Source organism: Bufo bufo, chromosome 1 (assembly GCF_905171765.1).
Source record: "Bufo bufo chromosome 1, aBufBuf1.1, whole genome shotgun sequence".
Lineage (NCBI taxonomy): Eukaryota > Metazoa > Chordata > Amphibia > Anura > Bufonidae > Bufo > Bufo bufo.
Window position 1 is genome coordinate 31,327,577 of NC_053389.1, and position 14,551 is coordinate 31,342,127.

Consider the following 14,551-nt stretch of genomic DNA (forward strand, 5'->3'; position numbering starts at 1 on the left):
AACCCCTATAAAAAATTTATTCGACTTTAGTGCATCATAAATACTGTGATTTGACACATACCGTTTGATTAACTGAATTCTGATCAAGTTATCTGAGCCCAGGTGAATCCAAGTAGAAGAGCACCATGTCAAGGCAGTCACTGGGAGGTCATTCGCTAAATAGAAATGAAAGCTATAGCATTAGGGGTAACGGTGAGGGGAGGGGGGGAGTGTAGCACAATGTTGACTGACCCATACCTCCTCATATCTTGCCAAGAGTCACGGGTTTGTATAAAGTGTCATCATGATTAGTTCTGAAGGAAATATAGATTTCTTCCTAGTGATATAAGAAGCCCTTGAAGGACGTCAACAGAGACATTCAGATGTGAGATACATCAAGCATTATGTTCCCAATGGTGACGCATTCCCAAGTGTACGTCTCATTTATATATACGATATTAGCAGCTGGTAAACAAGTCTCCAGTCCACTGCACCTTCCCACATAGTCTGGAGCAAACGGAGGGTCATTGAGTTAATTATTTACCCCTAATCTTAAGTAGAAGAGACAGAAACGGTGTCGGAGGACGGAAAATCATGAGCACTAAGTCCCTCACCATGTTCTTTCTGTTGGTGGCTGCTCTCCTGGGTTCCATCGGTAAGTGGATCTACACATAAAACACAGGGGTTGTGCACTTTGTGTTTGGGGGGGCCTTCCATTCATAACACCACACTATTGACTTCCATAGGGAAATAAACTAAACAAAAAAAAAAGTGAAAGGGAAAAAGCTATTTTGGTTTTGAATCATTTTTAATTTTCAATTTTTGGAGGAATTTTTTTTATTGACTTTGAGTACATCAATATTAGAAAAAATTGGAATGAACCAGTGCTGATCGACTCCAGTGGAGAAGATTTTTTCTTTTTGTGACTCGGTCCCAATATCACACATTTCAGGGCGAACATCCCTCTTCAGACACACTGGGTGAATATACTGTAAATACTTTTTTTTAGATAGTACAAAGCACATGTCACCTGTACGACCATAGCAGGTACCTGTGTACAACAACTTGCTGTAAATTTTTGGTCAATTTTATAGGAAGCTATTTTTTTAAGAAAGGTATAAAGTGCCTCTGTACCCTTCACTAACACTGGCTGTATAATCCACCCCCTACCACATTTTTTTTAACTTATTTTTGTTTTTACCTTCCACATTAGAGAAAGAATACCCTGTTTCTAGATGACAACTGTGAACAAGCTGCTGTTGACAGATGTGTATTTTTATTATTTTTATTATTTAGTGCTTTGAGTCTGGAACAATGAGCAATGAAAAAAGCTATGGACCTAACTAGATCTTGGATTTTGGCGTCAAGGCCTATTTTCATTTTTGCATTTCGGATTTTTCCTCCCCATGTTCCAATAAGCATAACCTTTTTATTTTTCCGGTCACATATCTATATGAGGGCTTATTTTTTGTGGGATAAGATGCATTTTTTTTACTACCACCATTTAATTTACCATATCTTTTATTGGAAAACGGGAAAAAACTAATTGTGTGCCAAATTTGAAAAGAAAATAAAAATACAGAATTCCACCAAGGTTTTTTTTTTTTTTGACATCACAACGTTCACTGTGCGCTACAAATGACCCGCGGTCCTTAATTTGCAGCTCAATACGAATGCGGCAATATCAAACTTGTATAGGTTTTGTTTTTTTACTACTTTATAAAAAAGAAATACCTTTGAAAAAAAAAATTCTTTGCATTGCCATATTCTGCCAGCCATAGATTTTTTATACTTCGGTCTACAGAGCTGTATGAGGGTCTGTTTTTTGTGTAACGAACTGTATTTTTTAGGTGCGTATGGTTTAGGTGGTATGCACATCATTTTGATTACTGTTATTACATTTTTTGGGGAGGACAAGATGAAAAAAAAATGGTGAATCGCGCTTTTTCTTTTCCGTTACAGCGTTCACCGTACTTTTCTTACGCAGCAATGTTTATTATTTTTATTGCTTATATATTTTTATATGCAAAATTGGTAAAGGGGGGGTGATTTAAACTTTAATATATTGGTATTTTTTGAAACTTTTTTTTTATAACTATTAGCCCCCTTAGGGGCCTAGTACATGGGATCTTTTGATCCCCTCTCCTTTCTACCCCTAATTGATCTGTATTAGAGTGAATAGGATTTTTACACTCTCCTTGCTGTGCTGTGTCTCGTTCATAGCTCAGTATGGAGAACATCATGGCTTCAGCAGCGTCCAGGCTGCCATGGCACTCGATTTTACTGCGGGGGCTCCAACTGGAAGGTAGAGGGAGCCTCCTGATCGCGGCACCTGAGGGGTTAAATGACGAGGGTGGCGCGATCTACGATCACTGTCAGTGCGGGCGGGTGCCAGCTGTATGATGCAGCCGGCACCCGCCGTATATGTAGCATGCCCGCTGCAGAGGCACACTCCATACATCCCCTCACACATTATGACGTATAGATACGCAAAGGAGTTATAGGGTGCGCAGTATACATTATATGATCAGTGTGAGATAAGGAGCGAGGTTCTGCACATGTGTCGGATTTGGGACGTGAGTTCGGGAGGAGGGTAGGATCTTTAGATTCTGTCACTCATGTAATGGGAGGTGGTGTTAGGAATGGGAAGTGATGAGGTAAGCACTTAATTTACATAACTTGAAAAAAGCAAAAGTAGACTGTAAAAGAAGTACTTTTAGGGTGGGGGCAGTGGCGTTGCTAGAGTCTGAAGAGATCCGGGGCATGAGCCCACGTGAAACCACGCCCCACCCCATGAAGCCATGCCCTCATCGCCACTGGGGGGGCCTTCACAGTAGTTTTTAACCCCTTTCGGCAGTCCCCCCTTCAGTGAATGGGGGACTGCTGAATGGGGTTAATAACTACAGTGAAGGGCCTAGCCGTCTGGGCAACCCCACAGATCCCCCATAAGTGTCATCCACAGATCCCCCATAAGTGTCATCCACAGATCCCCCATAAGAGTCATCCACAGATCCCCCATAAGTGTCATCCACAGATCCCCCATAAGTGTCATCCACAGATCCCCCATAAGTGTCATCCACAGATCCCCCATAAGTGTCATCCACCACAGATCCTCATAAATGTCATCCACAGATCCCCTCCCCTCCCAGAACGGCCTCCTAGCTAATTTATTCACTTCACTTGCCTCTGTGTAATCTCGCACTGGCAGAGGCATCGTTGAACGAGGTGCGCTGGAAGACGACGCATGCACACTTCGCTCGACGATGCCTCTGCCAGTGCGCCTGTGCGAGATTACACAGAGGCAAGTGAAGTGAATAAATTAGTTGGAGGTGGCGGACAGCCCCGAATATTTTGACCTAACGACTCCCCTGGGTGGGGGAGAACTATCTCAGGATGCCGATGATTCTAATGGTTAATAACCGGTGACAGGTTCCCTTTAAACTATCCAGACAGTGAAACATGAACATTTAATCATTTTGATCATTTGATTTGTCTCTGTTTCCCCCTAGTCCATGGGCGCTCCTATGACCGGATTATTGGGGGTTTCGTATGTCCGCGAAACTCCAAGCCTTGGCAAGTCAGCCTTCAATATTTCGACCAGCATGCTTGTGGAGGAGTCCTGATAGATGAGAACTGGGTCCTGACAGCAGCACATTGTGAATTGCCGTAAGTGTTCCCGTCCTACAGTCAGGTTTTAAAATCTTACGAATGTGAAAGTAAAGTGATTTGGGTACTATACAGTATTATCAGGCTGGCACTGTATAATAATATTGTGTGGATATCTATTGATGGTGGGCACTGTGTGGCAGTATTATTTAGGCACAGCTTGATACCATGCTGTATAATAACTATTATGCATATTTTACAGTGACTGGAAGTACAATCTTCCTCCTTGCCAAAAGACTGGTTGTTGATCCCATTGAGGACCCTCACAAACCTTGACCCAGACCTACCTCCAGTGTCCTTAAAACTGTCCTAATCTATCAACATCATATATATATGGACGGGGGAGGTGCCCTTCCCGGTTGCCTGGCCGGTAGTATGCCATTTTGGGTTTTCACTGGCCTCCATATGGGGAAAACGTGATTTCTTTACATATGAAATGGGTGAAGCATCTGTGTTGGTTGGGTAAGACTGTGACCAGGTGGAGTGTTAGACCACAGACTCATTGTTGGTGGAGGTGCAGAAGTCATGCCACATGGGTGTGCAAGACTCCATTGGAAATAGTAGGACTCCACAGTGATAAGGATGAGAGAGGAACTGCTCGCCAGTGTGGGGACATGTGTGGCTGGTTATGTGACCCACCTAGAAGAAGTCCAGGTAGTGCTAATAGACTGGTCTAGTTCCCACCAGGGCGGTTGGGTTTGTCGAGAATCCAGAGAAGGCAAATGTGTGCATTAGGTCCAGAGTTTGGACCAGCAGAGTACTCTGCAAAGCTGAGAGCTAGAAGAGGACTGCAGGGGTTCTCCTAAAGGGGTTCTCCGGGAATTAAGAAAATGAAAATACTCAAAAACTTTTCTTTATTATAAATATATTCCCAAATATCTTTCATCAGTTATAATGGCTTGTTTTATCTGGGGAACAATCATCAGGGGAAATAAAATGGCCGCCATCCTATCAGTGCACACAAAAACTGTCCTGATCACACAGCAGAACAAGTTACTTCACCATAATGAGCCATAGAGCTGCCTCATCCTTCTCTCTGCTCTGCTTGTCAGGGATTATGATCCTGAATACAGATGATAAGATCTTCAGCTGAATCTGGGTAGGAATGGAGTTCATGAGGAGACATGAAGGACAGAGAGGAGGTGGAGATGTGGATAATGAGCAGCAGCTCTTGTCTGCAGCCTCCATTACCACAGTCTGTCCTGTCTGTGCTCTCTGTACTTTGTCTCCTCATGAACTCCATTCCTACACATATTCAGCTGAAGATCTTATCAGCTGTATTCAGGATCATAACCCCTGACAAGTAGAGAGGAGAGGAGGATGAGGCAGCTCTTTAGCTAAGTGTTGTGAAGTAACTTGTCCTCCTGTGTGATTAGGACAGGTTTTGTGTGTAATAATAGGACGGAGGCCATTTTGTATTTCCCCTGATGATTGCTCCGCAGACAAAACGAGCCATTCTAACTATTGAAAGGCATTTGGGAATATATTTATAATAAAGTAATATTTAAGTATTTTCATTTTCTTAATTCCTGGAGAACCCCTTTAAGGGATTGGGGCACCTGAGACAGCAGTCTGCAGTTCCTAAAATTGCATGGGAATCAGCTCTGCTAAGCCTGTTCTGCCAAAATCTTACATACAGACCATTACAATATCCACCAGACTCCCCCCTTAATCTTAAAGGGCAACTGTCATATATTTTTTTTATGTAATTGTATTGGTTCGACTAAGTTTACCTTAGTTCCCTAGTTAATACTTTTGTATAGGTATTGAATTACCTAGTAATTGCAGCATGTTCTTTGCTCCCCCAGGCATTTCAGTGGTGCAGCTAAAAAAGCGTCTCCTCCGTCTCTTATCTTCTATATACAGAAGACGGAAGACGTAGTAGTGGGCAGTCCCGAACGTTGCGCGCGCGCTCCCGTTGGACCAGGATAGTGCCGATATTCGCGATAAAAATTTGTGATTTTAATATTCGCAATAAACACGCCCTCTTCCATCTGAGTAGTTGATCGCGCATTTTTAAGTCTGGAGAAAGCCGATTGGTTGGGGTGAGGCTGCGCGTTCCCGAGATTAGCCAAATGAATTCTGGGTAGTTAGGGAGGGAGGTCTTAGCCTCAGGGTAAGGGCATCGGCGGCCATCTTGAGAAGATAGTCCGAAAGAAGTCTTGTGAGGAGCGGTTGCTATGGACAGAATCTTATTAAACAAGTGGTATGTGAACACAATAATTAGTGATTATGGATTATCACCACAGCAGCAACAACATATATGAAAATTGAATTTTGAGTGAAAATATGACAGTTATTCTTTAATTTCCTGTCCACAGACAGGTGTCATTTGGCAGAAGCGTCCTGTTGTTACGGCAGTGGGTGTGGACCACTGTGTCAACCAACGGATTTTACTTTGGGCTACTTCCAAGGGCATGAACCTTGCAGTCCTCTGGTATTTACCCTTTAACCCCTGTACAGGAATCTGCTGCAGGGGAACAACCAGGCTGCTACCTCCTACCTCTGTATGATTGACAGCTGACGCACAGGGTCCAGAGAAACCATAGTTAGGGACAGGCCCAGGTCAGAACAGGTATAATATGTGCTATATGGTAAATAGTCCAGGCAGTGAAAGGACAATACGGAAGTAAGGTCAGGCGGCCAAGCGTCAGAATCCGGTAAACAGGCAGAGATCAGTACTCAGGCAGACAACAGGATATATCACACCTTTGCAGGAATGATTGAATTAAGAACCTAATTGTTCAGGCACCTTCCCACAGGGGAATATGCTTCAAATACCCCAGGGCTCCCAGCCATTGACTGGGGAAGATTTGGGTGTGTGTGTGTGTGCTGACCTTTTAAGAGACGAAGGGAGCACTCTACAGGCAGAGGACGAGGGGCTTCGCTGGCAAACAGACTGCAGCCTGCATAGAAGGACAGAGCTGGACCCAACAGGAGAGAAGAGACAGCGGGAAGCAGGCTCAGGGTTGAGGGAGCTATAGAAAATGGCGAGTGGAAATAGTGCATCCTGAGAGGGAGCTAAAATAAAAAAAATTAAAAATTTTACATTTCTCTTCAACCCTGATCCTCGTATTTCGCCGGCAGTGAGTCAGCAGCGTATGGATGATCAGCATTACGTGGTGACCAGAGGTTCCCTTTAAATGCACATTCTGACATTTCTTGTCCTCCTTAGGAGTCTGCAGATTCGCCTTGGAGAACATAATCTGGACGTTTATGAAGGGACAGAGCAGTTCAGCTACGCTGAGAAAATATGTCCTCACCCAGGTTTTAACCCACGAACCTATGACAATGACATCATGCTACTGAAACTGGCTTCTCCTGCCACCCTCGATGAGTACGTCCAGACCATCCCCATCGGCTGCCCCTTACCCCCTGATGGGACCAAGTGCTTTGCCTCAGGATGGGGGTCCACCACCAGTCCTGATGGTAATAAGCTCCACATATTGAGTGATAATCACATGTTGCCTTCTTCTCTGCTACAATCCACTGCTACATTTCTACCTGTCACATCCAAGTTCCCTGCTTATTATGTGCTTCTACCAGGTCTACGAGACTTTAGGGCCATGTCCGCATCTTATTGCTCTAATGTCCCATATAAAAGGTCGGTTTCGCGGGAGAGCTGCCATAATTCTTTTTTCGCTGTATATTTAGTATCTTAGCGAGAAGTAGGAGGGGACAGATGGAGCAAAGTAACACGACGGCGGGATTAGACTACCCAGGGCTTATTCGTAGTCTGTGACCATGGAGACACATGGATCTGCAAAGGAGCTGTATGCACAAAACGGCAGATATTTAGTCAAGACTAAGTCGCTGGATTTTTGGAACACATTAGAGCAGGGGAAAGCAACCTCCGGTACTCCACGTTTAGAAACTACAATTCCCAGCATGCATGCTTGCTCAGCTCTTCTCTGACAGTACAGCACACAGCTTTGCAGACCTATGTGTCTCCATGGTTACAGACTACAAACAAACCCTGGGTAGTCTGATCCTGCAGACACGTGTTACTTCGCTCCATCTGTCCCCTACTTCTTGTCTAAATGTAGAGCAAATAAAGAATTATGGCCGGCTGTCCTGCAAAACCTTTACATGGGGCTGATTTTCCCATGTTTAATATCAAAAAATAAAATCAGACATCATATAGTACGACAATCACTAACAAATCTAGAACCAACCCTGTACCTCAAGGGGATCCAAAGATCTCCCCATTCATTGCTTAAATTGCTCATCTAGATTTATTTCAGGCTGGCAGCTCAGGGGGCATGCCCTTTCTCAGAAAGGGTGTGTCCTTTCTGCTGCAGCTCTCTCCCTGCCATTAAGGGACATGTCCTTTTTTCCTGAGGTGTGTCATTTCTGCTGCAGCTCAGTAGTGTGTTCATTCTCGGGTGCCGTGTACTTTCTCAGGATGCATGTCCTTTCTCAGAAAGGGTGTGTACTTTCTGCTGCAGCTGAGGGACATGTCCTTGTTCTTGAGGTGTGTCATTTCTGCTGCAGCTCAGAGCATATGTCCATTCTCTGGGGGCATGTCCTTTCTCAGAGAGGGTATGTCCTTTCTTCTACAGCTCTCTCCCTATCACAGCTCAGGGTCATGTCCTCTCTGCTGCAGTTCAGGCGCTTGTCCTTTTTTCAGAGGGTGTGTCATTTATGCCGCAGCTCAGGGGACGTGTCCTTTCTCCCAGAGCGTGTACTTTCCTACGCAGTTCTTTCCCTGTATCTGTCACAACATCTAACAGTAGATACAGCTGGTGGCAGTTGAAGGATAGAACTGAGCATGTGTGACCACCACAGCGATGTTACTGAGGTGAACAGATAGATAAAGGAGAACCAGCAGGTGGCGCTATAAAGATACATTTTGTTGAATAACTCAGCGGCCGTATTATATGTATGATTACGTGAAATCACAGAAGTATTCAGATCCAGGGGCTGCTTTGAAAAATGTAGAATATTTTTTATGGGACAACCCCTTTATTGTGCAATAAGAGGATGCTTTTAGTTGCTTTTGGAGTGCTGATGATTGGACTGGTCAGATGTCACATGATTTGGGATACAAGTATATGTCCTGCTTGCAAAGGTGGACATACCCTTTAAGCACTGATAATGCCGTCTCTTCACCTTTGACTAGAGAAGAGCGAAGTTCTCTAAAATTCGATTCGGCTGCTTCGCCGAATTTTGCAAAAAAATTAGCTTTGTGACAAATGACTTCTTCACGAAGCGCGTTTCTTTGTAAATAGCGGGTGCAATAACAGGGAGCGGTGATTGCCCCTCCCCCCCCCCCGGTCATTGAACCCCGCAGATGCCGCGTTCATTGCTGATTGCGGCATCTCATACTAATTTTTTTAATCATACTTACCTTTGATCCATTTAATCGCGCTGCCACGACCATCTTGCTTGAAGATCCAGAGTGATATCTCTTGCGGCGCGTCAGCCGGTGTGGTGACGTCATGCAGCACCGCGCGCGAGATTTCGCTCGGGATCTTCAAGCAAGATGACGGTAGCGGCCTCTTCGCGCTCAAATGGATGAAACAAGTATGTTTTTTATTTTATTTTTTTATTTTTACGACCTAATTTAGGCTACTTTCACACTAGCGTTCGGAGTGGATCCGTCTGATGTTTCATCAGACGGATCCGCTCCGATAATGCAGACGTTTGCATCCGTTCAGAACGGATCCGTCTGCATTATAACTTAGAAAATTTTCTAAGTGTGAAAGTAGCCTGAGCGGATCCGTTCAGACTTTACATTGTAAGTCAATGGGGAACGGATCCGTTTGAAGATTGAGCCATATGGTGTCATCTTCAAGCGGATCCGTCCCCATTGACTTACATTGTAAGTGTGGACGGATCCGCTCGCCTCCGCACGGCCAGGCGGACACCCGAACGCTGCAAGCAGCGTTCAGGTGTCCGCTCACTGAGCGGAGGCTGAGCGCTGGCAGGCGGATGCATTCTCAGTGGATCCGCCTCCATTGAGAATGCATTGGGGCCAGACGGATGCGTTCGGGGCCGCTCGTGAGCCCCTTCAAACGGTGCGCACGAGCGGACACCCGAACGCTAGTGTGAAAGTAGCCTGATTCGTTACCAGGAAGCACAAGGAAATTCGGCTTCAGGGCGAATGAAATTTTTCCAAAATTCGGATCGAAGTCCACTTCGATCAGCACTACCTTTGACCCCACCTGTTTGATGCCAGATATTTTGTACATTATGCTTAAAGGGGAGAAGTTCACAACAATGCTGCGCATGTAACAAAAAACAAAATGTAGCAAAAATTAAATTCGCATTAAAGCGCAGGCGCCTTTGCTGCTTGCTGATTGGCTGTGCAGATAACGATTTGGAGAACTAGGCTACCATTACCCCCTGACACATTTCCTGTACGTGCAGGAACCTTTCCAGCTGAGCTGCACTGTGTGAAACTGAACACTGTTCCCGACAATATCTGCATGGACGCTTATCCCGGGGAGATAACGGAGAACATGCATTGCGCCGGAGTCATGGAGGGTGGGAAGGACACCTGTCAGGTACGGCTCAGTAAATCCGGAGGAAGGTAAACCTATAGGTGCTGCATATCCATATGGATAAGTTATGTTTGGTTTTCTTGCAGGGAGACTCTGGGGGACCCCTGGTGTGCAATTCAAAATTATCCGGAATCACTTCATGGGGTAACGTACCATGTGCCGTACCCAATCTTCCAGGCGTATACACTAGACTGTGCAATTACCTGGACTGGATCCAAGGCACCATTACAAATGGCGACTGTCTCCAATAAATGGATTGTCTACACTATGGAAGCCTATGGGAACAACGACGCTCCAGTAATCCAGCAGGGGGCATTGGAGAGCTGATTCTAATTATCACTAATTACTGTAGTCTGGCAAGTCCTGCTTCTGTTCTTCAGCTTATTCTTGTTTTATTGGTACGGGCGGCTTTAGATTCTCGCAGTCTGTTTCCTCGGATTCCCAAAAATCACATTTATTTTTGCTTACTCTGAGAAAGTTCATGCATTTTAGTCAAATTAAATGTTCATCCTGTCATTTCATTTTCATTTTTAATCTAAATACACGTAGGTGCTGTTTAATTTTTTTAAATGCAGTGTTAGGCCTCTTTCACACGGGCGTTGCGGGAAAAGGTGCTGGTGCGTTACGGGAACACCCGCGATTTTTCCGCGCGAGTGCAAAACATTGTAATGGGAAAAATCGGCATGTTTGGTACCCAAACCTGAACTTCTTCACAGAAGTTCGGGCTTGGGATCGGTGTTCTGTAGATTGTATTATTTTCCCTTATAACATGGTTATAAGGGAAAATAATAGCATTCTGAATACAGAATGCATAGTAAAATAGCGCTGGAGGGGTTAAAAAAAAATAAAAAATAATTTAACTCACCTTAATCCACTTGCTCGCGCAGCCGGCATCTCCTTCTGTCTTCATCTTAGCTGTGTGCAGGAAAAGGACCTGTGGTGACGTCACTCCGGTCATCACATGGTCCGTCACATGATCTTTTACCATGGTGATCGATTATGTGATGACCGGAGTGACGTCACCACAGGTCCTGTTCCTGCACAAAGCTAAGAACAAGACAGAAGAGATGCCGGCTGAGCGAGCAAGTGGATTAAGGTGAGTTAAATTTTTTTTTTTTTTTTTTAACCCCTCCAGCGCTATTGTACTATGTATTCTGTATTCAGAATGCTATTATTTTCTCTTATAACCATGTTATAAGGGGAAATAATAATGATCGGGTCTCCATCCCGATCGTCTCCTAGCAACCGTGCATAAAAATCGCACCGCATCCGCACTTGCTTGCGGATGCTTGCGATTTTCACGCAACCCCATTCATTTCTATGGGGCCTGCGTTACGTGAAAAACGCACAAAGAGGAGCATGCTGCTATTTTCACGCAGCGCATAAGTGATGCGTGAAAATCACCGCTCATGTGCACAGCCCCATAGAAATGAATGGGTCAGGATTCAGTGCGGGTGCAATGCGTTCAACTCACGCATCGCATCCGCGCGGAATACTCGCCCGTGTGAAAGGGGCCTTAGGCCTCTTTCACGTTCAGGGTGCGTTCAGTTAAACTCACACCATTTTACAAGCAAGTTCAGTCAGTTTTGTCTGCAATTACGTTAAGTTGTTCCGTTTTTTCCGCATGGGTGCAATGCGTTTTGATGCGTTTTTCACGCGCGTGATAAAAACATGAAGGTTTACAAACAACATCTCTTAGCAACCATCAGTGAAAAATGCACTTGCTTCCGGATGCAATGCGTTTTTCACTAAAGCCCCATTCACTTCTATGGAGCCAGGGCTGCGTGAAAAACGCAGAATATAGAACATGCTGCGTTTTCCACGCAACGCAGAACTGATGCGTGAAAAAAAAAAAACGCTCATGTACACAGACCCATTGAAATGAATGGGTCAGGATTCAGTGCGGGTGCTATGCGTTCGCGTCAAGCATTGCACACGCGCGGAAAACTCGCTCGTGTGAAAGGGGCCTTATAGTAGTCGGAGCTTTACTTTTCTGATACAGAACTACAAATCCACTGCGTAGAGTTAAAATGGTAAAATTCAGGCTGCAGTATGCAGTAAGCTCCTAAGCTCCCTCTAGTGGTGGCTGCAGGTAGTAAGAATTGTATCATTTAACATGGCTTTGTGACGGTGAGTTGGGGATTTGGAGATCTGCATTAGGCAAAAGGATGCAACATGTTAGACTTAAAGGGGTATTCCTATCACATACAAAGGGGGCATATCACTAGGATATGCCCCCCATTGTCTGATAGGTGGGACCCGCACCTACAAGGAGAACAGAGCGGGAAGAGCTGTGGCTGGAGGACCCTGCATTTCCCGAGGTTGGACCACCACCAAGCGCTGCTGCTCCCATACAAGTGAATGGGAGCGCACCGCGCATGCGCGGCTCCTGATCCCATTAATCTCTCTATGGGGCAGATGGAAATAGCCGAGCCAGCGCTCGGCTATTTTCGGCAGCTGCATTGAAATGAATTCATTTCCCCGCTCTGTTGCAGGTCGCAGAGGTGGGACACTCACCTCTCAGACAATGGGGGCATATCCTAGCGATATGCCCCATTGTATGTGATTGGAAACCCCTTGAAAGGTTAATGGCCTTTTTTTTTCGTATGCAAATTAGGTCAACAAAATAATCCCATTATTAGATGTATTAGAGCTCTCAATGAGTTATTATTTTATTATGTTTGATACATTTTATTGTATAGAATTGGATAGTAAGTTGGTCACAGGACTTTAGGTTTAGGATCGACATGATGAGCAGGCCATGGACGACGCTCAGATGTGTTATAACGTCTCTTAGCACCATTGATGTTGGTAAGTGTCTCCTATCTGTGGATACAAAATAATTCAGAATTCCCCTCTATGTGTAGCCCTCCCACAGCAATCTGTTACATATCTCTTGTACTTGATAATAGTTCTGTCCTTGTTTAATTGAAATCATCACTCATTGCCAGGACTTGCTGGTGAGCTTCTGCTTCTTCTACACAGAAGCCAGTGTGGGCTGAAGCGTAAAGCGGAGAGGTCAGACCAGCAGTCTCTGAGGTCGACATGCAAGCAGATATTAAACAAGTTTTACATGCCATTGAGACGAGCCAATATTTGACATACAGTACAGACCAAAAGTTTGGACACACCTTCTCATTCAAAGAGTTTTCTTTATTTTCATGACTATGAAGGCATCAAAACTATGAATTAACACATGTGGAATTATATTCATAACAAACAAGTGTGAAACAACTGAAAATATGTCATATTCTAGGTTCTTCAAAGTAGCCACCTTTTGCTTTGATTACTGCTTTGCACACTCTTGGCATTCTCTTGATGAGCTTCAAGAGGTAGTCCCCTGAAATGGTTTTCACTTCACAGGTGTGCCCTGTCAGGTTTAATAAGTCGGATTTCTTGCCTTATAAATGGGGTTGGGACCATCAGTTGCGTTGAGGAGAAGTCAGGTGGATACACAGCTGATAGTCCTACTGAATAGACTGTTAGAATTTGTATTATGGCAAGAAAAAAGCAGCTAAGTAAAGAAAAACGAGTGGCCATCATTACTTTAAGAAATGAAGGTCAGTCAGTCAGCCGAAAAATTGGGAAAACTTTGAAAGTAAGGGCTATTTGACCATGAAGGAGAGTGATGGGGTGCTGCGCCAGATGACCTGGCTTCCACAGTCACCGGACCTGAACCCAATCGAGATGGTTTGGTGTGAGCTGGACCGCAGAGTGAAGGCAAAAGGGCCAACAAGTGCTAAGCATCTCTGGGAACTCCTTCAAGACTGTTGGAAGACACTTTCAGGGGACTACCTCTTGAAGCTCATCAAGAGAATGCCAAGAGTGTGCAAAGCAGTAATCAAAGCAAAAGGTGGCTACTTTGAAGAACCTAGAATATGACATATTTTCAGTTGTTTCACACTTGTTTGTTATGTATATAATAAGTTATAAGTAAATTGGCAAATGAGGTTTAATATAGATAAATGTAAAGTTATGCACCTGGGGGCTAATAATCTGGATGCAGCATATGTCCTAGGGGGAGTAAAACTGGGAGAGTCACTGGTTGAGAAGGATCTGGGTGTATTAGTAGACCATAGACTAAATAACAGCATGCAATGCCAGTCAGCTGCCTCTAAGGCCAACAGAATATAAAAAGAAGTATGGACTCTCAGGACAGGGATGTAATATTGCCACTATACGAAGCGTTGGTGCGGCCTCAAATGGAATATGCAGTTCAGTTCTGGGCACCAGTTCATAAAAAGGATGCCCTGGAGTTAGAAAAAGTATAAAGGAGAGCGACTAAACTGATAAGGGACCTGGAAGATCTTAGTTATGAGCAAATATTAAATGAACTGAAATTGTTTAGCCTTGAAAAAAGTCATCTAAGGGGGGACATGATTAACCTGTGCAAATATATA

The 14,551-nt window shown here is 44.4% G+C and overlaps 1 protein-coding gene across 1 annotated transcript; it reads left to right on the top strand.

Annotated features, from left to right (window-relative positions):
- Positions 1 to 594: 594 nt before the first annotated feature.
- Positions 595 to 10,402, top strand: LOC120979336 (trypsin-like). The gene is made up of 5 exons (XM_040408429.1): positions 595 to 634; positions 3,489 to 3,645; positions 6,821 to 7,074; positions 10,018 to 10,154; positions 10,238 to 10,402. The coding sequence occupies exons 1-5, from the start codon at positions 595 to 597 to the stop codon at positions 10,400 to 10,402; spliced, it is 753 nt and encodes a 250-aa protein (XP_040264363.1).
- Positions 10,403 to 14,551: the final 4,149 nt, after the last annotated feature.